This window comes from Chaetodon trifascialis, chromosome 15, assembly GCF_039877785.1.
Source record: "Chaetodon trifascialis isolate fChaTrf1 chromosome 15, fChaTrf1.hap1, whole genome shotgun sequence".
Taxonomy (NCBI): domain Eukaryota; kingdom Metazoa; phylum Chordata; class Actinopteri; order Chaetodontiformes; family Chaetodontidae; genus Chaetodon; species Chaetodon trifascialis.
This window is the reverse complement of record NC_092070.1, coordinates 11,672,773-11,699,592: the sequence shown is the minus strand read 5'-3', so window position 1 is coordinate 11,699,592 and position 26,820 is coordinate 11,672,773. Positions and strand designations below refer to the sequence as shown.

The following is a 26,820-nucleotide window of genomic DNA, read 5'->3' as shown; positions in this document are numbered from 1 at the left end:
TTAACTTCAGTACATACACAGAAAAAATATTTTGCAGCTTTTTTTTGGTGTATTTTCAGGTGGCTGATGTGTTTTCTTTTGTATTCATGCCACTCAATGTTTTGATCACGTCGAGGGGCTGTTGGCTGCTCTCTTTCGGTGGGAGCGCTCAGCCTTTTCTCGCCGTCCTCTGTGTCTCAGCTCTCTCTCTGCTTCAGCCTCTGTCCTTTTTGCCTCTAGACTTTCCCTGGATACGAAAACAGACGTCAGTCAGTTGAGGTGATGTCAATGCATTGAGGGTGATTAGTTCATTTGTTTAAATTTTGGGGAAATACGCTCATTTGATTTGTTATCTTTTCAAATTTTTAGTCAATTAGCTCGTCAGTGACACATAGTGGTATTAGTTCCAGTTAAACTCAGTAGAAGACTTCCACAAATTGTGAGAAATGTAAGTGACAAAATCAGACTTGAAGCATGTTTTTATGTGAGAACTGTCAAGAAATTGGCTTCATTTTATAATCACAGCTGAGCATGCATGATGTGTTTGACAAATAATTTAGAGACATTTTGATTATGTTTAATCTTGTTAGCAAAATGCACAATATTAGATGGATTATGTGCTAACTGACGTTTGACTATTTCTGCTTTCAGAGCATCTAGAAACTACTTTGAGAAATAAGCTAAAGTAACCAACTATGCAACAGTATGTATGATGCTGAGACCAGTTATTAGATTTCTAATGGTAGTTCATGACAGATGCACAGCCAGCTGACTGATCGCTGCTGCACTCAGGATCCAGATGTGTTAGTCCAAAAAGACTCCAAAAGAACATGTACAGTACCCAGCATGAAACTTTCAAGATGTGCACGATGCAGAGTACTGAAACCTTTGCATGAGTCAGGGGAATACCTTGTTGTGTTACAGGGGTATGGAGGAGGGAGGAACAGGTTTAGACTGGATTGTCAGGGAGGAAATGGTGAAAAAGAGCATCCAGGGAAAGGAAAATTAGATCAATGTCATCAGAGTCAACAGAGATTAGAGTAAAGAGGGTGGCAGAGAATTAAACTGTGTCAGGAATAAGAAAAGAGGGAAGAGAGGTTAAAATCACAGATATTAAAAGACATTTAATTTTATGGGAGGTAAATTCTTGCATCAATAAAATCAAGAAAAAGGGGATTTGGTGGCACGAGTTCAGGTGAAAAGGAGGAGGAGTGCAGTTTATAACTCAAACCTCACCTGTAGATATATGATCACATTTGTTTTTTGGATACAGTGTGCTCTATGAACATCATACTGACAGAATAAAGGAGGAACTTGGTAAACAGTCAATGTGTTTAACTTACCCTCCAGATATGTGCGAGCCACAAACTTGAGAACCTCATCAATGAGGATGACGGGGAAGGAGAGCTTCAGCACCATAACCCACTGCTCCACATTCAAGTGAGTGAGCTTGAAGATCATCTGTGGATGGGAGCACCGTGTTAAAGCTGCCAAACTACGTGCATAACCAGCAGTAACAAACAGCTGTGGGATAATGATAGTATTAATAGTAAACGTGTCTGTATTATTCCCACTGAAGAATGAGTTGTAGTTTCCAACTGTGACCACTAGAGATCAGTGAACATCAGATTGAATTCATGACCATTTCTGTGAATTTGTTTCAGACTGCTTCAGCTTGCTCATTTAGATTTATTTTAAAATACTCAATTGAAAGTATTCCCCCAGAATTGTGTGAAGACATAGAAAGATCTGAAAACATTGTGGAAAGTTATCATGTGGAAAGTTATCTCTCTGTTAGTAACTTGGAGCAACTGGGCGGTGCGTCATCAGGCAGTATTTAAGCAATGAGAATGTGAGAGAGAACATGGAGGTTGGAGAGGCAGCGTGTGAGCTGTGTGTGAGGGAGGAGCAGAGGGAGATGGATGTTTGCTTTGGAGAAGAGGGCTGTAGTGCAGGAGGCCAGACTCACGGGCAGGGGGTCGACGTAGATGATCATGAAGTGAAGGGACATGGAGAGGCTCATGGCGCCCACCAGCCAGCCGTTGCTCCAGGGGGGCATGCGCACCAGGGACTGGTTCTCAGACAAGCTGGGGGGGAGGGAGGAGGAGGAAGGTGGGGTTGGATGGGGAGGCGGAGGGGTACGTTAATGCAGACTGATAATGTGTGACGGCATATGAAAGAGTGTGTCTGTGTGCTGAGGTGAATGTAGGAGAAGGTTGTGAACAATGTCAGCCCTGATAATCACATGGTGAATATTAAGGGAGAATGTCCCACGTGACATAGTGACAGAGAGCATTTTTGTCCAAAAGCTAGAGGAGGAAATACTAAGACCCTTTAAAAGTAAAAGTAGCAGTACTACAGTGCTTCATTATGAGAAATGACCAACATTGAAAATATCACATAATTTAATGTACCCACAAGCATTATTAGTAAAATACACTTTAGGGATCAATTACTCAGTGCAGAAAAATGACCCCTGTAAGTGTGATGCTATTATTTGCATTGTTATTACTGATTTAAGTTGTATTTTACTCACTATAGTAAGCTCTATAAAATAAGTAAGTATAAAGTTGCATAAAATGGAAATTTTCAAGAACAAGTGACTTAAAAAAACGACTTGAGTAAATGTTCTTTGTTTCATTCCACCACTGGATAGAAAATCAGCTAATTTCCAATAACAGTGGTGTGGTTTAGCGCTTGGGTGAAAGTACCCACAATGCCGTATGAGTTGACGGTGTAGTCAGACCTGTTCAGAGCGTTGCACATCTCGATGGTCACCAGCACAGACAGAGCCATGGTCATTGGAGGAGCAGCCTCAAACACCTCACAGTGGACTCCGGCAAAGTCCTCGTTGTCCTCGCTGCACTGCATGAAGTGTGACTGAGAGGGAAAATAGAAACATTCATTATTCAGCCTCTGAGCTTGTAAAGAGGTGCTGGAACTTTTCATTAAAAGGTTGAAGTAACAGCAGCCGGATGGACTGTATGTTAGGGTACCACAGGGTTTGATGTTTGATACCAACCAGCTGGTGGAAGGTGACCATTGGGCCATCATCACTGTACAGGAACCACCAGGCAGCTGCTGCAACAGTTGCAGCACCAACATAACCTGGAAGAGATATTACAGTGTTGAATAAGAAATTGCATCCAAAGAGACAAATTAGGTATCCAGGAAGGAACCTGTGACAGAAGTTCAAATACTCAAGTATGTGTGTAAGTGTTCTTTTAAAGGACCAGTGTGTAAGATCTACAGTATTGACAGAATATGGCAGTCTCTTCTGTTCATTATTGATCCTCTAGTCCACCATGTTGCACCACCATGTTTCTACAGTAGTCCAGAATGCACAAACCAAACACTGGCTCTAGAGAAGACATTTTGGGCGATTCTGGTTCTCCTACATGCTTGGAAAAGGAGGGGTGAATGTGTCCAAATGAATGTAATCTGCAACCTCACTGCAAGATATCACTAAATCCTACGCACTGGTCCTTTCAATGATTGGTTGGAGGCTATTTTTGATAGGCCGAAGGAAATTCAACAATTCAACAACCAGGGGATGAGGAATTTATCTGCAGTATCAGTAATATCAAACAAATCAAGACAAAAATTGAAACGTGGTATTTCATATAAAGGCAGGAAACAGTCTATTAACAGAATAATCTAACAGAATATTTCATGTCACTGAGAGCGACAGCATAAATGTGTTGTACCTCCAATGGCCAAATATCTGAAGAAGAGCCAGCCAGAGATGAGGGGCTCTTTGGGGGATCGGGGGGCTTTGCCCATGATGTCCAGGTCAGGGGGGTTGAAGCCCAGCGCAGTGGCAGGCAGACCGTCAGTCACAAGGTTGACCCACAGCAGCTGCACAGGGATCAGAGCCTCGGGCAAACCCAGGGCGGCCGTCAAGAAGATACTGAAGGAGTGAGCAGAATACTTTCTTAATTTTGATACAGTCCTTCTTCTTGTCTCTCTTGTTTTCAGCAAAGACTTGTGTCTCAGGCTAAATATGATTATATTGACGTGTTCACGTTTTATTGGGATACTTAATGGAACTGAGTCATTGTTAATAAAACGTATTTCACCTGTGCTTGTCATCCTATGACAAGTCAAACTGTCCAACAGGTTTCACACAAGAAATAGTGATTATCAGACCTGATCGACACAAGTATGATGTACTCACCAGACGACCTCGCCTACATTGGAGGAGATGAGGTAGCGGATGAACTGCTTCATGTTGTTGTAAATGGCCCTGCCCTCCTCAACAGCGGACACGATGGAAGAGAAGTTGTCGTCAGCCAGGACCATCTCAGAGGCAGACTTGGCAACGGCAGTGCCAGAGCCCATGGCGATGCCAATCTCCGCCTTCTTCAAGGCAGGGGCATCGTTCACTCCGTCACCAGTCTTAGTGAAGGGTTGAAGGAAAATGGAGAGGAATAATGCATCAACCGACGATCAGTTATCATATTTGCCACCCTACATTTCAAGGCAAATGGTTTCATTGCATTTTAATGGTCAAGAAACACAACAAAGTGCTCTTCGTCATCTCACCATGGCAGTAATCTCATCAAAGCCTTGCAGGAACTCAACGATCTTAGACTTGTGGGACGGTTCCACTCTGGCAAAGCAACAAGCCTTTCGGACAGCGTTCTTCTGATCATATGGAGAGAGGTCATCAAACTCACGACCAGTGAAGGCCTTGCCAGTGACATCCTCATCCTCAGAGAAGATGCCAATACGACGGCAGATAGCCACCGCTGTGCCTTTGTTGTCACCTGGGGGGAGAGAAATTAAGATTTTATTCTTTCTGTTGAGTCTTGCCTGATTTCTTAAACATTGAGACTATAATTTGCGTACTGACCAGTGATCATGATGACGCGGATACCAGCTGCCCTGCACAGCTCGATGGAACTCATGACTTCCTTACGAGGAGGGTCCAGCATGCCAACACAGCCCACAAAAGTCAAGTCAGTCTAGAGAAAAAGTAAGAACAAAAAAGGTTGGTTAAAAGAGCTTCAAATGCTGCGACCAGGGAGACGCTGAATGTTGGTGCTATATCACATCTGCTTGAACGTCACCCACCTCATAGTCTGCAAACTTGGTTGAGTCCTCCAGGTTCATCTCTTCCTTCCTCAGGGGTGTGTCGCGGGTGGCCAGTGCCAAACAACGGAGGGTGTCGCGCCCGGTGCCCCACTCCTTGATGACAGACATGATGTGGTCTTTGACTGGGCCAGTCAGGGGTACACGGTTGGTGCCCACACGAACATACGCACAGCGGTCAATGACACCTTCTGGAGCACCCTGTTAACACAACATACAACATCATTATCAACATACAGTATATGCTATAATATGTGACTTGATTGACTTGAACTCCTTTTAGACCAAATCTTTTGAATTTAGACACTTTGTCTGGCATGGCTTGGTTTTATTATAATGTCATAATTTGTGTTCTGAGGCTTTCATAGTCCCTAAATTTAAATATTTTATTTTCCTAGTGGCATGGCTGTAGGGACGGCTGTGCTACTTAGCTGGTCCATCACTTCAGTCTAGACCGAAATATCTCCACAGCTAGTTGGCATGAAAGTTTGGGCAGATATTCATGGACCCCAAACAACGTATCTGACTGATTTTGATGATCCTTTGAGTTTTCCTGTAGTGCCACTGTGAAGGGCACATTTGTGGCTTTAAGTGAAATATCTCAACAATTATTGAATGGATTGCCATGACATTTGGTTCAGACATTCATGTGCCCTCAGGATGAATCATAATAACTTTTGGGATCCCTTAACTTTTCATCATCGTAAGGTTAAGATTTGTTGAGTTTTTGTGTGCTACATGTCTTGGATCACATGCTCACTTTGACAAACATCTTGCTTCCCACAGGGGCTTTGGCGGACTTGGCAGGAGAGCAGTAAACTGACATAGACTTCCTGTCTCTGGAGAACTCCAGGGTGAACTCCTTCTTCATCAGCTGCTTGATCACCTGTTAGAAAATGAAAAAATGAAGGTTGAGTCTAGCGCATCTATTAGTTAATGTTTGTAACTTTTTGCGCTAGTCAAACCTGCAATAACTTTTTTGACCACTTGGGTGCAGTGGACATTGACACATAATCACCTTTTCAGTTGATACCGCGAACTTGTTAGCAAACAGTTGCCTAGTTACACATCCAGCAGATACAGAGCAACTTTATCTTTCATTGGAGTTTTACTGGCCACCAGATGAATTAAGTCCAATAGTCATTCAATTTTAGCTCTATTTTTGGTCTCTACAAACTCCTGAGGGAGATATCTGACTGTTTACCTGCTAAGTGCACCACTAACTAACTGTGTCTGTCTGCTGTTTGGTGCTGACGTAGTATAGAATTGGTTTTTAGAGCTTTTCCACTGAAAACAGCTGTTTGCTGCGTTTGGTAACAGTGCTATGAGAGCTGTGCTATGAGACCTAAACAATTAGATGAAGAAAGTGACAAAACTCTGTAGAGCTGTGTTGACCTCTGATAAGTTGGTTTGCCACTATGAGCAACCCCTGTCACATGCAAGTAATCATTTGAGCCATTGTTTATGAAATTTTGACTAGAGATTATAGTGATTATAGTTAAGTGGATAAAGCTGCCATGAATTTACCTGTAAATTCTTAGGTAACACTTCAATTTGTAGATGAATGCAGCTGTCCTCTACGTTACACTAAAATGTGTTTGTGTATATGATAACACACTTTATATATGGAATCTTTTGTGGACTTACAGAACAGCAAGTGTTTGCCCTTTCCACCTTGGACAGACCGCGCACTTCAGTGTTGAACACGTTCATCTTCTCCACCAAACAGCATAGGGCGGTTTCAGTGGCCTCACCCACTTTCTCATAAATACCCTTGGACTACATCATGGAGAAATATGAAAGACAAAGTGCATATTAAAGTTGATGGTGGGTTACATGCTAACATAAATGTTTCCTGAATGCTCTGCAGACCTCATTGTAGTCCAGAGAAGAGTCATTGCACAGAGCGCAGATGGTAGCCAGCTCAACCAGTCCGTCGTACTGTCCGCACTTCACAGACATGCCGTTCCTTGTACTAGGAGAATATGATTGGCAAAAATATTCAGTCAATGCATTGTTGTTCAAGAATGGTTTATGGTGTTTCTGTGTCTGCACAGTCTTGTAACATTAACTTTTAATTCTTTTGACACTTACACTTCACCCTCAGGGGTGTACTTTGAGCCAGAGATGTCAAACTGACCAAGGGAAACACTGTCACCGTCGACTTTATCAATGATGAACATCTGCATGGAAACATGACAAAAAAAGTGCACTTTCTGCATTAGATCTGCTCTTTTCAGTCACAAGCAGACTTTCTGAATAGAAAATGAACGTGAGTGACTATGAACCTACCTTAGTTACACACATCTGGTTGGTGGTGAGGGTACCGGTCTTGTCGGAGCAGATGACTGAGGTGCAGCCCAGGGTCTCTACAGAGGGCAGGCTTCTGACGATGGCATTCTTCTTGGCCATACGACGAGTTCCCAGAGCCAGGCAGGTGGTGATGACAGCAGGCAGACCTGCGATGAACAGAAGGAGATATTCAGCAGAGAGGTACTGAATGAAATACAAAGTCATTGCTTTAAAACAGGTAGGACAGGTTGAAAAGTGAAGAAAACATTAAGAGGAACTTCTTAAGCCAAAGAGCCCCAGGTGAAAAGAAAGAATAATCTGACATGTCTGTTCAAAACCACCTGGACTTTAGGGACTCTGCTGCTGGGCAGGCTGACAATAGTGGTGGTCCCTTGACAGCCTCTAACACATCAGCTGGAGCACACCCAAACTACTGAGTTCTCCAAGGCATTCCTGTGGGAGGGGGCTGCTGCAAGCCATTCAGTCAGATCTGTGTTCAGACTCTTGGCAAAAATCAGCTCTGACAATGGTGTGGAGAAAGTCTGGAGCATGTCCAGTTTAGTGACATTATGATGGCATCTGTGTTTGCAGATGATGTTGTCCTTTTGACATCATCGGACTGTGGTCTCTGATGAGCATTGGCACAGTTTGTAGCTGACTGTTTTGTGAGGGCACCTCCAAATGCCAGACAGTTTCTGTCCCAGAACAGGCAGCAAAAAAGAGGCTGTTTCAATTATAGGAGTTTGATGATTTTTAGGGTCCTAATCACAACTGAGGACAAAGCAGTTAGATATAAAGACAGAGCTGACTAACTAGGCATGGTCTTGATTTATTGACCAAATGTCTATCCAACTTTCATCTGCTCTTGGAGTTGGGTCATGACCAAAAGACTGGGCAGAGATCCCTGGCCAGACAATGACCTGCAGAAGCACAACTCAACTGAGAGCACTCTGAAAGGCTTGGAAGAAAAATAAATATGTTATGTTTGCCTCATCTGCCAAAATAAAGAAAGATTTGTATTCTTCTTGGTTTGAGACTTCAAAACATAAACATACTAGATGCAGTACTAGTACCCAAGATCTGTAAACGGACTTGAACAGTACTCTGTAAACAAAGTAAAATTGGTGGTATTCCCTTTAAAAATACAACAACTGTACATTGCTGTATGATATTGTGAAGCTCAAGCATAAGCCACAGTTGAATTTTTAATGGACTGGTAGCTGCAGCATCATATGGATGAGCTACACAAGATGAATCTCAGATATGATAACCTTCTTGGGCAACCAAATGGAAGTTAATCCCAGGGGCTTACCTTCAGGGATGGCAGCCACAGCCAGAGCCACAGCAATCTTGAAATAGTAGATAGCACCGCGGATCCAGGAGCCTCCATGGACAGGGTCATTGAAATGGCCAATGTTGATTATCCACACAGCCACACAAATGAGGGAGATGACCTGGAGGACAGGCAGTCAGAAGGAGACATTAGTCGTAGTTTGTACTATTGACAAATCGTCTATCTTAATTCATTTAAAAGAGTATTACATTTTGAGATTTTTACAAAATGAATAAATCGATGAGAACTGTTGCTGTGGTGGTATAGTTTCAGAAGGCCTTTTCTGTCTCACCCACCTTGGACAGCTGCTCTCCAAATTCGTCCAGTTTCTGCTGCAGAGGGGTCTTCTCCTGCTCAGTGGCAGCCATCTGGTCACGAATCTTACCGATCTCAGTGGAGACACCAGTTGCGACAGCAATACCAGTGGCTTTCCCAGCGGCAATATTGGTGCCCTGAATTTTAAGACAGGGGAAAACCATTGGGAAGTTAGCTGGTCAGTTTGCACCAAACAGACTGAAATATCTGAAGTATGAGATCGATTGCCATGAAACTTTGAACAGAAATTTATCGTTCAAAGATAATGAATCTTGGAGATTTTAGTGATCTCCTGACTTTTACTATAGCACAACATATTTTTGAATAGCTGCAGCTAACCAAGCTAGTTCATTAACATTAATTGGGCTAACACTATGTCCTTGGGTACTATGAAAAAACTTCTAAAGATTTGTAATGCATTACATAATATCTACTAAACATATTAGCATGTTAGCATTATTGTTGTGAGAAAGGTGTTGCAAACATTTTTGCATGTCCCAGCAGGGAAATTACAGATGTAATTGATATCATTGTTCCTTTGGAGGAAAGGGTTGAATAGAATGCAGAAAAAGACTCACAGAGAACAACATGTTCTTCTTGTCCTGGTTGACGGCTCTGGGGTCAGGGACAGAATCGGTGTGCTTGATCACACTGACAGACTCACCTATGAGAGACACAGGTTTTGGGTGGAGTGGTCAGGGACGGAAGCAGACTTCAAATACACATTTTTTTTTTTGCCTGTCCATCTGGCCCCTGTCACCTACCAGTAAGAATGGACTGGTCCACGCGCAGTGTTGTGGATTTGATGGAGATGATCCTGATGTCAGCTGGCACTTTGTCACCGACTATTGTCCACACACACACACACACACACACACACACACACACACACACACACACACACACACACACACACACACACACACACACACACACACACACACACACACACACACACAGAAATGCAATTACAATACAGTTTAATTCAGCCTTTTGACTTCATGTGCATGAGTAGTAGCAGTACAGTTTTATATCAACTGACTGCAGCATTACAGCACAATAGATGGTGGTGGTGCAGGGTTGATTTACTGGTTTTAGTGCTCTGGATGGACAGTGTTGTTGTTGAAAACTGATACCACAGTCAGAGACAGAGGGAGAGGGAGACCTTGGGGAGATCATGAAATGAAAAGAACAGGTGTACAGCAAACAGAGGGAGAGGGAGAGACAGAGGAGCGAGTCCGGCCGTTGATATTAAGTGTATTTATACTCAAGCTTGTTTTTTTTTGTTCCTGCAGCAAGTTCCTTCAGTTCCCCTCCACCCCTTTATTCTGTCACTGCCTTAAAAGGGCCCATGTTCACTCTCAAGGACATCAGGAGCCATGTGCTCTCACACACACACGTGCATGTGACTCTTTTGAAGTATATGAGCGCATGAGCCAAGTAGCTATAGGACCCGGAGAAGCTTGATTTTTTTAGAAAGTGAGTATCCACCGTACCATGCATTATACACATGACTGACTTTCACACAATCTTTTGCGACATCAGAACCTTTTTGTTATTTTCTTGATGATTAATTGATTTAATTTCTCAGTGTCCTCTGCTGCTTGTTTTGCTTACTCATCTCCTGAAAGGAAAAGACACTGACCACAGTGGCTCCATTTTTAACTTTTCCAAGTGGCTGTGCTGCATGTATGATCATAGTTTTTACATGCTACTTCTGTGTTCTAGAATTGCGCTTTATTTTATAATTGCACAATAATGTGCATGCTAAAATTGTGTAGTGTGAAGAATAGGGCAGACACTCTGTCCTCTCCTATATAACACGGTGATTACACAGCACATACAGACATTTAATTTTTGACCTCTAACCATGTGTGGCTAAACTTAGCATACTTAGCAAATCCTACAAATTACAGGATGTCCTTATTTTAACCTGCTCTGATAGTTTTACCTGGGAGCTGAGCTGTTATGTTCTTAAGGAGTTGACCACAATGATGTCTCCTACACCACGTATAGACACTCTGTGACGATCACTGCAGCAGCCACATTACAGTCTGACAGTGTTTTCAGGTGCTGGATGGGCTAAAGGAAAGAGTTCAGTTCTGGGAAACTTACCGGAAACCTCCACCACATCACCAGGAACAATCTCCCTGGCCTTGATTCTTTGCACGCTCTTCCTGTCTGCGCGGTAAACTTTCCCCATCTCAGGCTCATACTCCTTCAAAGCCTCAATGGCACTCTCTGCATTGCGCTCCTGTTGCAAAAATGCACAGAGAACACAACATAAAATATGGTTATTTTGGTGCCATGACCTCCCTGAGTGTGTCATTCGCTCCTGTGCATTAGAATATGAAACTCCATATTGCTTTTGTATAAACCACACAGTGTTCCTTGGATTGCTTTTGAAGGAGACTTTGATTGAGACCATTTATTCCACTCATGCAATGAGCCCCTCACATGATGGAATATTCCTGCAATACATTTCCAGCAAAGTATTTTTATCAGTCAGGTGGTGATGATTTAACTGGTAAAAATTACTCGAGTTGGTAACTCTTGGCATATTGTTGCATTTGATTGCATTTCAGATTTCCCTGTTGTTTTGTCTGTTTCCTGTGGTTTCATATTAAAAGTGAGAGCATCTGCTACAGTCTACATAACATCTGAAGCCAAATATTGTATAACAATTTCTTGCTATTCTATTTTTTTTAATTTTATCTACAATGTTTAAAGCCCTTGGAAACTTGGTTTGGATTTCTTGGTTTTTAAGTATTTCTGTTAAAAATTAAATACTCATGACTGAAGAAGCTGCAATCAAAGTTGAAGTTTGAGGAAAAGCAAATCTTTAGATAATATTTCTTTTCAGTTAAACACTCAAAACTCAGCTAGAGTGCCATATCATGGCTGTGAGGGTTTTTGTTTGGTCAGCTAAGTTTGACAGCGCTGGCATGAGCCAACAAACTCAACAACCATCATCTGATCCTGAGTCAAATGTTGCTAAATCCTGATTGGTGCATGGAAATATGACATCACATTTTTCCAACTGAGCCCTGAAGAAGCTGAATGAAAAACAAAAGGTTTTCAATGAAAGAGTTATTAATAAAATGAGTGACGGCTGCACACTAGCTTTAAACCACAAATGTTTTTAAATAGACAATATTTGGATCCCAGTTGGGTCTCTACATGCACAGTATATGCCAATTAGTTTCTGTTATGACAGGTGTGGTTAACCACCCAATCAGCCCATAAACATGTCAAAACGATTAACAGTTGAAGCAAGATCGAGTGTGAAGTCAGTCTTTACATAAATTAAGTACATACATATCATAGAATAGGAGCACAAAGACAGTCATAGTTCTAATTTCACAAATCTTCAGTGACCACCACACGTGTTTGCAGTGTGAGGTGTCTCTCTGTCTCAAGCTTCAACAACAGGTTGATCAGAGGAGTCAAACGGGCCGATGTTCAGCTCAGTCTGTGGTTTCTTCCAAGGCTGCCCTCGACCGCCTCAAAGTGTAAAGCCCAACTTATGCCAGCCGCCCTCCCTCTCTCCATTCTCCCCCATACCCCCCATGTGTGAATCCTTGTGCATAGTTTCCAAATGACTGCCGCAGGGTTGATATGAACCGCCCTACCACGCACAGACACACACCCACACCGCAGGCCTGTGGTAACCCGAGCGTCCCTCTGTATTTTTACTGTGGATTGCACAGTGCGGATTGTGACAAAGCAGACTCCGTTTGAGCCTTCAAGGCAGGACGAGTCCCAGTCCGCCATCGCCCCCTTCCCCTCTCCCCTTCACTCACACCCGTTGGCTTAACCTTTCACCTTTTCACCCCCTGCTGACGTCAGGCCTCTGTTTCTAGATTCCCTTGAACTTTGAGCTCTGGTAGGAGTGTGTGCTCTCTGTAAAGGACACGGGCTGCGACCTGAACAGGCCGCCATCGAGTATGATTTATTGTGTGTGACTGTTACTAAGTATAAGAGTCTATTTAGGTGTGTGTAAAAGACAGCATTCAGGGGCAGGTATGTGTCCTTGTGAGTGCAATTGTTCTTCTCTCTGTGTGTGTGTGTGTGAGTGTGTGTGTGTTTGTGCGTGCGTGTGCATCACTGACCTGCCACACTCCGACAACAGCATTTGCAATGAGGATGAGGAGGATGACGAAGGGCTCCACAAAGGCAGTGACAGTTTCCTCACCTTCCTCAAACATAGCCAGCACCTGAGAGAGACAAAGAACAAAAATGTCGAACGTCCACTTCTTTCAGCCTCTTAAATCTGAGGATTTTTTTTTTAAATTTGGGGTTTTGGTGGCAGTTTTCATTATTAATCAATTGCTCAAAAACTAGTAAACAGAGCTGTTAGGTGCATCCTCAATATGGTGCTAACACTGAAACCTAAGAAACCCATGTTTTTTTAATAGAAGCACCATTTGATCATGACGTATTGTAGCTACTTCATTTCTAATGATGGATCCTCTCATGGTTCTGTTCTAATGATACTGACTCTTTCATTTGGAGGTTAAGTATCACATTATTACTCTCATTAAGCCTGTGATTCTCTGCTTGATACAAGTGTCTTTAAGTCTGTTGTGCACCTGTTGCTCAGGGTGTCCAGCGTTAAACATAAACATAAAATGGTCCCGGCTAGCAGCTATTTATGACTGTTATGATGCCATCACTGGATCGAATGACATTTCACTTTGTTGCCTCTTATGTCATCCTGTGTGTGAAATCTCTACGTGACTCTTTTCTGAACCTATAGTCAAACACGTGTGCACCCCTGTGAGCGGGGGTCCCAAGTAACTAACACAGGTCTGTTTCGGAAAGGCTGCGTGTTGACATTGACACAGATTAGCTGCAGGCCAGCGGAGCACAGAGCTAACCACAGAGAAAGAGAGAGGGAGGGAGAGAGAGAGAGAGAGAGAGAGAGAGAGAGAGAGAGAGAGAGAGAGAGAGAGAGAGGAGGCTCCATCTTTCTCCTGCAGCATTTCACTTTTCGCTCATCATCATCGTCTGCCCTGGTTTTCATTTGCCTGCTTTTCATCTCGCATCTTTTCTCACCCTTTCCCCAAAATAGGCTCTATAGCTCACTCTCTCCAGTCTGTCTTCACCCTGCTTCTCTTCAAAGACACAATCGATCTCCAGAATGAGCGTCAGAGCCTGTCAGCACATTTCAGCGGCAGGACATTCCTGTGTGTATGAATAGGTTGACCATGTATTTGCAGTATTTAGTGTTCTCTCTTTTAGAAACCGTATACGACTCTGAATCTATTGCTCTCGGTTGTCATTGTAAGAAACAATGCCATTGTGCAACCCAATCCCCGACCCCCACACCCCCACCTCCACCCTCCTCTGTGTCTTTCACTCTCTCCTGCTGCTGCAAGCCATCCCTCGTTCCTTCCATCCCTGACCTTTGTTCAAGGATACAGTTTCTCGTCCTGGCTTGAGACTTTCTTAAAATAAAGCTCCTGCTATGCATACTGTATGTGCAGACACACACACACACCCACAGTCATTTTTCCATCACTTTTGAGGACTTACATTTATTTCGTGGAAACTTACCCTAACCATAATCATAACCACCATTTACCAAACCCTAACATTTACCCAAGCCTTCATCCTAAAATGTAATGATTTATGTTCTGCATTTTGTCCCACTGTGTAAACTGATTTATACCCCACAATATAAGTAATACACACACACACACACACACACACACACACACACACACACACACACACACACACACACACACACACACACACACAGCCGTCAGGCCTTCTAAGGCCATAGTGACAGCTGTGCAGGGAGGCCAGAGGGCAGAGATGGAGGATTAAGACAATGTGTCCAGCCTGCTCTCCTCCACAAAACTGTTTTGGAGAGAGCAGCAGGGAGGGAGAGAGAGGGATTCCTTGTGTAAATGAGAGTGAGGACATGGATCCAAATGTAATTTAATAACTCAGCGATGTACACGCTCTGTTCATTGGCCTGAATGTGTGAGGGTGCGTGTACTCACAAAGAAAACAGGGGAGGGGTCAGGGAAGATGCAGCTCAGGGTTTGCACGTCGCTGTCAGGTTCTTTATTGAGCCTGAACATGCACTTTTGTTATTGCCAGCCTTGTTTCTTTTACTCCTATCACGTCACTGAACCTTGCTTAGAAGCAGAGACAAGAGGTGACCTTGTTTGCGACAACTGTGAGCAACTAGTTTATGACTTTGTTGTCTCTCAAGCAGCTCCTCCAGTATTCAGACAAGCCAAACATTGACCTTAATATGACCTAAACTTAAACACAACCATTTGATAGGTGGAGGCTGTTACGGACGAGTGGCAGCAAGGTCATGGCAGTGCTTTGATTAGTGATACCACCTTCTAACCATTAGGCTGAATGCAGGGTTTTAATCGATTTAAAATTGTGCTAAAATGTCAAAAACAAAACACGACAAAACAAATCAATTTGAGGGGTCTCAGGATTTCTACTAATTATCCTCTATATAATAATATAATCTGCAATCTAATAATTAAATCAGATTATGAAAAAGTCCTTTTGAGGGGAAGATATGTTGAGTAAAATACAGGAGGAGTTTACAGAGTGCATGTCAAGTGCTTATTATCAAAATCGAATATAAATAAGTAATTTCATGAAAGAAGCATGACTATTATAAAGAGTTCAACAACAAGCCTGAACTTTAACTTGAGAGATTTGAGAAAACTTTCTTCTTTTCTTGGCCTTTGCACGTCATACTCAGGGAAGCATGTCTGGATTTCTCTTGTTTGGATTCAGTTATTCAGACTCTATATGGGCCAAATCTTAGTGAAGTGGGAAAGAACAAATATGTTGCACCTTCCAAATGTGGACATGACAAAGATCCTTAAATACGTGATGTTCTTAAACCTCTGCAGAGTCCCTGCATGTACATTCTGTAGCGTGCATCTTACTATGTGGAAAATAGTACTCAGTGGATACAAATGCTCTGGTTCATGTGAAGGGAAAAGTGAGCAAACTCACAAAAGAGATGCAGGCGGCCAGCAGTAGGATTCTGACCAACAAGTCCTCAAACTGTTCCACCACCAGCTCCCAGATAGTCTTTCCTGTTCAAGAAAATACATAAAATCGCACACACTATTTAAACATATGGGGTCATTTGTGTGCTTCCTTGCTTTATATGTTAATATGTTTGTAAATTTACCTGGTAAATGGTTAAAATATCATGCAATGTGTATATAATCTTGATAATTCATGTGCTTTTGCATGCAAGATAGATTAGCCAACAAGGGTTGTGAAAACATTAAGTCAAGGATAAATGATTGGTAATTTTGTTATATGTCCACCTAAAATATCCATATGGTGCTGTTATGCTCTGTGTGCACAACACTGGTTTCCATATTGTCCTTCTTGTCTTTGAGTCAAATTATCATAGCTGTAAGACCATTGGTGCAGACAGGCAGGCTAAATATAAATGCTAATTATTGAAGACACACAACCAACATCTCCCAAACCACAGAAACTGAATGACCTTGGATCAACTGCTTTCTTGAGATGTGTGCAGTATGAAGATATTATTAGCAGTTTGGGTCTCTGTTTTAACACTGGTTGGTACAGCGCAAGACGTCAATGACAGGGATTAAATGAATGACTCATCATCACAGGAAGTGAGGGGAACAGGTGTGTCCGGGTGGGACAAAGTGAAAAGATGCACTTAGTTCATCATGAGTAATTAAAAAGCTGGTGTTTAAAGTGGACTCACCCTCCTCTGCTGGCAGCTCTGTGGGTGAAGAGAGACACACAGTGTTAATAAAGCAAAGCTGCACGTCACATTTACTGCATTTTTTAATGTTTGCAGTGTAAAAAGTCAGCGAGGACGAAACGGTTTGACACATTTTGGGATCAAACCACGACAAACTGAACATCACATTACAGAAACTATGATCTAACATCCATCCCTGAACTGTGAACGTGAAGTAGCAGCTGGTTTGTTGAGGCCTCCTTGACCCTCTGCCAGTTTATGACACAAACGCGGTGACTTTAGTAACTGACCTTTACACTGACCCCAATTACTCTGCTATTCTCATTTGCTGTTACTCTGTCAACATTCATTTGTCAGCTGAGATACTCCATGATTTAATGCAGCGATAAGACAGTAAAAATTTAGACAGTAAAAAGCTTGCTCACAGAGATGCCTTTTTAATTCACACTTTGCTGTGAGTCAAATGCTCTTTGACACGTCGCAGAGGAAAAAGCACATGTGTAATTAATAACATTAATGATGGCTCAATTCAATTTATTGTAGGTAAAGGGTCACCTCAGTGGAACAGACCCACTGTTAATGATATTACTTTCACCAAATGGCCTTCAAATAGCCAAAAGAATGCAAAAAAATAAAAAATGCACAAATCTGAACTCAAGGTCCTCTTAAGAGCCTTTTTGGGAGCTTTCAGTTGCATTTCATGCCTTTTTCAATGGATGGAGTTGAGGCTATGAGATGCAGTTTGAAGTAAGTAAGTAAGTTGACCTTGAATTGCTTCCAAAGTCAAGAATGAGCTGCCATGCTTGAGTTTCAAAATAAAAGATAAATTAAGAATCTTCAATCTAAACTAAAGCCAGTAGCGATTGCCAGAAACCTGAAACTCTGAAGCACCTGCTGCACAAACATCACTCCCCCTTTGTGTCATTCGGATAGTTTCCCTTAATTAGACCATCATGAAAAACTCACACACAGTGCCAGTTCATCTGTCAGTCGTCCCACCGCTTTTCCTCTTCCACCTTCTCTTTCTTCTCTCCTCAGTGTTTGCTTCTGCCATTTTATCTTTGCTACACCTCTCAGGTACGCTGTTTTATGCCTCACACTCTGTCTTCCAAGCTAAATCCAAATGTTCCTCCTTCTGGACCTTTCCATCTAGTGATTCCTCAACCACTTCATTCATTACTACTCTTTCTTTCCACTCTCCAATGCTCCATCCAACTGCTTCCACCATCCATCCATCCATCCATCCATCCATCCATCCATCCATCCATCCATCCATCCATCCATCCATCCATCCATCCATCCATCCATCCATTTTTCTCTTTCTTGCCCTCACCGTTGAAGCCATACTTGTCCAGGTTCTTCTTAACCTGCTCAGGTGAGAGGCCGGTGTCTTCAGTCACGCCAAAGTAGGACAGGACCTCCCCTGACTCTTTGGTGTGTGCGTTCTCCATCCTTGCTGAAACGGAGAGGCTTCAGGACAAAGGGATAGAAAAACACAGAAACATTCACATCAGTCTGAGCGGCCCAGCCGGCCCGATACTGAAAGTTACAACAACTGAGCCCATGTACACCCACCACTTTCTTGAAGAGTGGGATTGGGATTAAAAACTGGCAACCCCCCTGCGTTCACACTTGCTCTCTCTACCCCCTTCTCTCTCTGGGCTGTTGCTCTCCTCGCGGAGCCCTGGACTGACAGAAAGTGCAACCCGGCAAACTGTCCTGAAAAGTTTTATACAGATGAAAAAGTGGCCCCATTGGTGCTTGCTCACCATGCACTCACCCCCCATTGGCTGAGAACGTCACAAATAGGTGGGCAGGGATGGCCCTGTGGTAAAGAATAGGCAGGGGGTGGGGGGGTGAGAGAGGGCAACAACTGCAGAGGGGTCTGCTGCCCGGCAAGCTGGAAATAAGATGTGCATGAGAGAACATGCATGATCGGGACATTGAGGAGGGGCAACATAAAGGCTTTCTGAATGAGAGTTGGGGGACACTCATGAGCACATGACAGAGTGCTTCTCTGTTTATGTGTGTGCACATGTCTGTGGACACTCAACAAGTGATAAAGGGTGACCCCCCTCCACTCGATTAAACTATCAAAAATGTATATAGTTAAAACAACTACACCAGTAACACACAACTTCAGCATTGATTTATTAGTGTTAACATAACATATTACAATTACATACATACATACATACATACATACATACATACATACATACATACATACATACATACATACATACATACATGTTATAATATATCAGTCACACGAGCATTTTTCTGCAGAAACAATGCTTTCACTTTTGATACTTTAAGTACATTTACAATTGTTGTGTTGGTGCTTTTACTCAATTAAAGGTTCTGAATACTTCTTCCACTTTTTTTTTAGGATAAAGCAGTGGCGGGACAGTCAACAGTGGCAACACATGCATACATCAAGAGAAAACTTAGACGCCCAAATCTTTTATTTGTCCTCTGCAGTACATGGAAGACGACAGGAATTCTGCTTTTGCTATGCCCTGAAGGTGTTATACAGAGAGAAATGCCCTCATAAGCACACAAACATACATGCAGCAAAGGGTTAGGGTTAGGAGGAGAGAGAGGAGGAAATAAAAGAGCAGTGCTGGGTGAAGTATCATGGGGGGGGGGAGGTAAGGAGGCTTTTAGGATCTATGAACAGCATGTGAGTTCAGTTCACTTAAGCCCCTTTTATTGCTGTGGAAAGCATGTTAACTGCAGATTGCTGATAATGTAGTAAAAAAGAACAACGATTACGGCTGTCTGGTCTCTTGTGTCCTGTCCTCATGTCACATGACAGAACATATGGTCTGTAATGGATGTGTATGGTTGCAGGACCAAATGCAAACAAAGGGGAACCCTGCTGGAACCTCTTATCACTTGCAAATCAGCTTTAACTTAAAACCTGCAATGACAGATCTGTGTCTGCTGTTTAGTGTTACGTTTTGGCAGGATTTGGACTCAATAGCAGATGCGCAGACAGGGAGCAAGGGTAAAACAGGAATTTATTTGAATGGATAATAAAAGGAGACTCCAGGTATGCAGGAAACTCATAGCTGGGAAGTCCTGGGAATAGCAGGCGAGGCTTGAGGTACTGAGGTGAAGAGCAGTTCAGAGATATGCTGGAGCGCAGAGCTCAGGTGGTGTGAGTACTTGTGTAGAGGGCACGTGGTGGTGGAGGCACAGGTGAAACTAGGTGGTGATGGTTGTGGACTAGAGACTCAAAGCAGGTGGAGGCAAGAGGCTGGGCGGGGTGGGTTGCACAGACACTGGAGCTGGAGATCAGTGCAGGAGAAGTCCACTGTCTTTATGCTGTGCTTGATTGTGATGAGTCCCAGCTGTGTTGGAGCCAGCTCCCAGCCACCTGGAGAAACACAGGAAACAAAGCCCCACACCTCTCCACAGCACACAGGAAAAGAACTGAATTTCCTAAACCACCACAGTTTTAGAGGGTTTTTTACTGCAGCCTGCTGCTGCTGGAAGCAACGTTCAGCAGGAGCGGAGGAAAGACTCTAAAATGCTCTGCAGAGCTGAAAGGAAAGTATAATTGTCTGTGTCAGTGGGTTTATCAGTGAGCCCTCTAATATACTGTACAATTAGATTTTTTTCCATTTTAATAACCTGTAATCAGATGAGAAACAAACAGAATGTAGTTTATGTACACATATATTAAAGTTTTTTGATTATATTGTATATGTAATGTAATGAAATGAGCATTGATGCTTAGTGTAGTTTTAGATGTTTTCACTGTTTTTTAATCATTTGATAAAAAGCTGAACATATATGCATCTCATTCATGCTGTTTATCCAGTCAGTCAGTGTGGTATGATAAGTGGACTCTGTCATAGCCATAAAAGCCCAGAGAAACAATGGGAAGCAGACCAGCCACTGTCATCAGAGTATCATCCTTCATCACTGGCCTTTTCTCATTCCTCATCTTAACTCCCTGCGGGTTCATCACCTCTTATTCTTTGATTTTTCTTCCTTCTGTCTTCCCCAACATTTGCCTCTTGCCTCTGTCTCCCTGCAGGCTAGTGTCTGCATTTAAGCTGCTCCTCTGTGTGTTCCTCCCCTGCCCGGCGGCACTGTTGTAGGCTGACTGTAGCAGTGCAAAGCTCAAGGTGGCTCACTGACATTTAGCTCAATCTCCCTTTGGGATCAGGTTACTGCGGCTCATCCTAAGCACTGTGCTCTAATGCTAATAAAACACCGCAGTGATAATGCTGCACCACCCGTGCAGAGGCACACACACACGTACACACACACACACACACACACACACACACACACACACACACACACACACACATGTATTAGTGTTCTTGCACAGTGAGGAGGCAATTCTTGAAACACTGGTTTGGGATCATTACTTGGAAAGAATGATTAGGTGTGCATCACACATTCGTGCAATCATTTGAGCTGTCAAAAGGACACTTCACCTCAATATTGCAATGACACAATTCATTTTCCTGAAACCTATCTTAAAACAAAATAAGGGGCTTTAATCACTAAATGATATACATGCAGTTTATGCAATTTTACTTCCGTAACCTTAATGGAAATGCGCTTATCCATGTGATTATTGGTTGAAATAATTAGCTTTGCTTTGCTTAACCTTACTCTGACTTTGATGAAGTGATTGTTTGGTGTTAGCTGCCAAGCCAGCTGGTCAGATTTGGCAGTTGTACCTGTGACTTCATGTTTTCAAGGTGCTATTGCTCGCAGGGGGTTAACATGTCATGTTTCCTGTTGTGGCTGTTGACTTAAGGATATTTAAGTCCCGGGATATCATGGACAAGGGAGAGGACACAGTACTCCTAAAACAGGACGTCCTCTACTGTCGACCCCTCAGTGTTCTGCAGTCTCTTCAAAATCTCACATCAAAACATATCAAGATCTACAAATTTAAATATGTTTTCATAATAGACACATTTTTGTCCTTCAAAAAGCTTTAACTTTCTCACTATTCGTATTATTTTCAATTAAAACAAATATGGGAGGTACAAATGAATCTGTTTTCTTTGCACATAAGTGTAAAGCATGCTGTCCCCCTGTCCTCCCCGCCCTCCCCTACAGTCACCATTGAAATAAAAAAATGCCAGCAATGCTTCAAAAGCTGAAACAAAACAGTGGATAATTAGTACTCTGTCAATGAGCTGATTAGTAATCAGCTCATTGACTGTTGCAGCTATAGATGAATAAATCAACACAAACAAATGTAAAAGGCTTGATCAGAAACCTTCATCACACCAGTCATCTACCTGCTGATGAAACGTGCTCAAAACCAACAGAAAACATTAAAGCAAACAAAAGCACAAAGGGGGCCTGTAAGAAGTATTCACCCCCTCAGAAGTTTTCATGTTTTTATTGTATTACAAAGTAGATTTAATATGGCTAAACCTTGATGGCCACCACAAGTCTCTGACCACCTAAGACGTCATTTTGAAAACAGATTTTATACCTTGAAATACTGTATGTAGCAGCCTACCATCCATCCATCCATCCATTTTCAATGCCGCTTATCCCTTTCTGGGTCGTGGGGGGGCCAGAGCCTATCTTGGTTGTCAACAGGCGGGAGGTGGGGTACACCCTGGACCAGTCGCCAGCCGATCGCAGAGCACATACACACAACCGTTCACACTCACACTTCCACCTAGGGGCAATTTAGAGTCACCAGTTAACCTAATGAGCATGTTTTTGGTCTGTGGGAGGAAGCCGGAGTGCCCAGAGAAAACCCATGCATGCACGGGAAGAACATGCAAACACACAGAAAGGCCCGACCCGGGAATCGAACCTGCGACCTTCTTGCTGTGAGGCGCGCGCACTACCTGCTGCGCCACCGTGCAGCCCTAGCAGCCTACCATGAAATGAAAAAAAGTTTTCATGTTTTACTGTCTAACAACATTAAAACAAAGCAGTTTTTATGTAAACTTTGCTAGAAAGTGATCTGAATTTGCCTGCCCCTCCTTTAATAAGATACACATAAATCAGCACCGGAGCAGCCTGTTGGCTTGAGCAGTCACATCATTAGTTCAGTGCAGATCACCTGTGTGCAGTCAAGGGTGCTTGCTCTTGATTGGTAGCATAAAGACACCTGTAACTTTGATGTGAAAGGGTCTTTGCCTGTTCATCAATGTCAAAAAAGCCACATTAAATCTGTTCAATCTTGAAGAGCATAAAACATGAAATCTAAATGCTAGTTATAAGTGATTATAAGTCTATTTTTGACACCATTTTAAGACATGAAATATGTTTTCAAAATTGTGTCTCTGGAGGGTGGAGGACCTGGTGGCCATCATGTTTTACCTCATAAAAGTGCGTAATATCAAACTTCTAGACCTTCAACTTTACGGCTGTGACTTAATTATCGTCTTGCTTTTTTTGTTCCCTTGTTTGTCTCTTTGTGTTGACAGTGGACTCTGTGCACCTGCCACAAACACCCTGCAGTTATAGACCACATTCTCCTTACCCCTCAAATGATTATGTGCATAATGATTTGGAGCTGGGACGGGGACAGGCTGTCGTGATGTAACGAGTGCTTGTTGGCAGGCGGCTTGGTGTAGGGGGGTGGGCACGGCAGGACTGCCTGCCTGTGGCTGCTCATCACCATGATAGATACAGGAAGTAGCCAAATGTGTGTGTGTGTGTGTGTGTGTGTGTGTGTGTGTGTAGGCAGGTAGTGCTTATACTGCATTGTATTATTAGCTGAGGCGGGGCAGCTGGGGTTTGAAGTGCCCCACTGTAACTGTACCTATAGCAGCAGTTGTGCTCCTCTGGTATAAATAGTGCAGTGGGCATGTGGGCAGGCAGTTATGACACACTGGCAGAATTTCGGTGTTCTTTCAGGGAGGTTTGAGAATGTGACACCCTGCAGACTAAGACCCCCCTAGATGCACACTGAGGCTTGAAGGTTACATCAAGGTGGGGATGAGTGCTAACATGCTCTGCAATAACTATATTATTCTCCCGTTTCAACATGCAAACAGAAAACCCTGTTTCCTTTTGATGAAAGGACTAAGGCAGTTAACAGAAGAGTTTGACATTTTGGGGAAATAAGCTTATTTGCTTCCTTGCTGAGAAGACTGACACCACTGAATGTCTGTATGTTAAAGCGACAGACAGCCGCTTAGTTTAACACAAAGACTGGAAATGGGGAAAGATCTTACCTCGCGGTCTCCATAAGAAACAAAATCTGCCCACCAGCACACCCACGGCTCATTTGATTAATATGTATAGAAGAGCTCATAGGAAGACTTTGTTAAACCTTGCACAGAGTCAGGCTAGCTGTTTTCCCCTGTTTAGTCTTTATGTTATGCTAAGATAAGTGGCTGCAGGCTGTGGCTTCATATACAGACATGAGAGTGGTTTTCAGTCTCTTCAGTCTGTGCTAGAAAGTATATTTGCATTTTTCTTCCCAAAGTGTCAAACTATTCCTGTGACACAGCTTTTTCTGCTGATGAAATCCAATCATTTGGCCATTCAAGGCCTTTGCTAACTATGGTTACCTTGAAATTTCTCATCTGTGCAAGATTAATGAGGGTGTCAAGTCATGGCATGCTGAGAAGTGATGTTTTTTTAAAAGTAATGGTTCACATTAAACACTCTGGTTGTTTGGCGCTTGTGATTTGAAATTGATGAGAATGAATAACAACTTCATGACTTCCTCTGTAAGGTTTTCTTTGTTAATGACAGCAGTGAATTCTGGTGACTGACCAGACTAAAAAAAAAAGGAACATGTGTAAACATTGTATCTCTCTGACCTGATGACTAACAATAATCCATTTTTGTGTGCATGTCGTCAGTGATGTCATTAAAGTCTCCTTGTAATCTTTGGCTGAACAAAACATTGAGTGTTCAAGTCACTCACACTCTTCCTCTTATTGCGAAACGTAGCTTCAACAATAGCAATTATTATGATCCAACTCATACGTATGTGTGATATTCTCCCACCTCCTGCCATCCCAGCCATCTCTTGTCTGAAATCTCCCTCTTCTCTGTTTCACCAGCTCATGATTCCTGTCCTCTCCTGCACCCACTTCATCACTTTGCTGCCACGTGCCTCGAAAACCATCCCTGGAAGTAAACCAAGGGCAGGCGCTCTCTTAAGTAAGTGTGTCCCTGAAAACATCAAGTGAGGACACACTTCAGGCTCTCATGTTGCTCTGTTATGTCACCAAATCTCAGACTGAGGTGCACCCCCCACCCCCCCAACTCCTGTCTCTGGTCCATGGAGAGACTAGAAACTGATAAAGAGCCACTTCCTCCTCAGAAGATCTGCTTGGGCTTTGCAGTGAAGCAGAGCCAACACAACACAGGGCAAACACACACACACACACACACACACACACACACACACACACACACACACACACACACACACACACACACACACACACACACACACACACACAGAAACACACACTCTGCACACACTGTGCCTCCAAGATGTGGTTTTGTTTACAGTCCTGTCCAGTCTTTAATGAGGCTTATGACATCAATAAATGGCTTTGTACCAGCTGCTGCACTGCTTAAGTATCTTTGATTTATGTCTTCTTAAGAAGTGTCCAAACTAATCTGTCCCACAGATTCTTTGGATGGGACCTCCAATTTGATTTTATGGTGTGCACACAAGTGCTGTTCACACTTAGGGCCTTTTTATAAATTGTAATGAAGATGCCAAGATTTCCAACTAACACGGCTGTAACTGCCACTGAGAACACTGAGGTCATGACCTTTTTCTGAAAATTCAAAGGGTTTAGCAACTTTGGGGGAAGCAACTTCTTGACTATAAGCTTATTCCTGCATTTTTGGACCCAATATGTTTGACCTTGTGTTGAAAAACAAAAAACAAAAAACAAAAAAAAACCTATAATGGAAAAGTTACATGAATAAATAAGATAGGAAAGAATCAAAACGATAAAAAATAGGGATCTCTTTTTGATTTCTGTTCTGGCGTTGCATCGGCCTGTGTTGGGCATATGTTACTGTTAGGATCTGCTCACCTGTCTGTCCCTTATGTTTTCCCTTCGTGTTATTTGCCTGTCTGTCTGTTCCCTTGTCTGTCTGAGGCTGGGCATGGTCTCCTGCCTAATCACCTGCGCACCTGCTTCACGTCAGGCTCATCAGACCAACAGTATATAAGCCTGGCTTTCTTCACCTCTGGTTTCCAGTTTGTTCTGAGCCTCCTGTGTCATGTGTTTCATTCTTTTTGATAATCTGTGCTAGGACTTTGCCTTGTTCATTAAAATGTGCTTCTGTCTGTACCTCTTGCTGTGTGGCTGCTGTTGATTTAATGTGGACAATCCAACGTTTTACTTTGATTTACCAGATCAGTGTATTACGTTTAAAATGTATTATTATTTCCATACTATGTATCCAGATGTATCCACTGCTGCAGTGACTGAAGAGTTTTAACCTTCCTGAATGCACCTCATAGGTGGTACTGCTACAGAAAATGCTTATGCTAATGAGACAATAAGCCCATTGTTGTATGTGTTAGAGCCCCTCTGCTCTGTGGTGCATCTCTCTCTGGCAGGTTAGTTGGAGGAGTTTGGCATTCTTGGAGCTTCAGAGTATATTTAACCCTGTGGCTCCCTGCCGGATGGCCCCGCCATATACGGGCCTGAGAGCGGGCAGGCTGGGAATGACTGGGTGCACAGGGCTGGAGAAACAGCAGTGATGACGGGATGATAGATGAGTGTTGAGCAAGATCAGGGAGTCCACTATGGAGAAGTCAAGAGAGAGAGACGTGGAGGTTGTGGAGGACGAGAGAGCTCAGTGTTTGCACCATCTCTGCTTGGTGTTTATTGACCAGCTGTGACAGACTGAGAGTACTGAAAGATGCTCCAGCTGCAGGTTCAATGCACTTTAACTGGTGGCATTTATCAGCTGATATCTCTGTCGTCAGTAGTGGAAGAAGTATTCAGATTCTTTACTTAAGCAAAAGTACTAATGTCACAATTAAAAAATACTCCTTTGTTAGTAAAAGTCCTGCATTCAAAACCTTATTATCAGCAACATTTGCTTAAAATATGAAAATAAT

At 42.9% G+C, this 26,820-nt stretch overlaps 1 protein-coding gene across 2 annotated transcripts; it reads right to left on the bottom strand.

Moving 5' to 3' along the window:
* Window positions 1–4: 4 nt before the first annotated feature.
* atp2a1 (ATPase sarcoplasmic/endoplasmic reticulum Ca2+ transporting 1) lies at window positions 5–18,441 on the bottom strand. Of its 2 annotated transcripts, XM_070980345.1 has the most exons (26): window positions 18,333–18,441; window positions 18,091–18,227; window positions 16,758–16,775; window positions 16,019–16,101; window positions 13,126–13,230; window positions 11,129–11,267; window positions 9,778–9,858; window positions 9,592–9,677; window positions 8,995–9,150; window positions 8,678–8,819; window positions 7,366–7,532; window positions 7,168–7,256; window positions 6,946–7,048; window positions 6,721–6,852; window positions 5,834–5,959; window positions 5,056–5,274; window positions 4,835–4,946; window positions 4,525–4,748; window positions 4,157–4,377; window positions 3,687–3,889; window positions 3,002–3,087; window positions 2,726–2,859; window positions 1,949–2,066; window positions 1,323–1,440; window positions 889–933; window positions 5–226 (listed from the first exon to the last, which is right to left on the bottom strand). In XM_070980345.1, exons 2-25 carry the CDS (start codon window positions 18,206–18,208, stop codon window positions 929–931), a joined length of 2,985 nt encoding a protein of 994 aa, XP_070836446.1. In that variant the 5' UTR covers window positions 18,209–18,227; window positions 18,333–18,441; the 3' UTR covers window positions 5–226; window positions 889–928. The 2 variants fall into 2 exon arrangements, with proteins under 2 accessions (XP_070836446.1, XP_070836445.1); XM_070980344.1 differs by lacking the exon at window positions 889–933.
* Between the last annotated feature and the right edge of the window lie 8,379 nt (window positions 18,442–26,820).

Coding starts and splice junctions, on each gene's coding strand:
- atp2a1 (XM_070980344.1), bottom strand. CDS start 18,208: ATGGAGAACGCACACACCAAAGAGTCAGGGGAGGTCCTGTCCTACTTT. Junction 11,268..13,125: donor CTGTTGTCGGAGTGTGGCAG/GTCAGTGATGCA, acceptor TTTTTGCAACAG/GAGCGCAATGCAGAGAGTGC. Junction 7,049..7,167: donor TACACCCCTGAGGGTGAAGT/GTAAGTGTCAAA, acceptor ATATTCTCCTAG/TACAAGGAACGGCATGTCTG.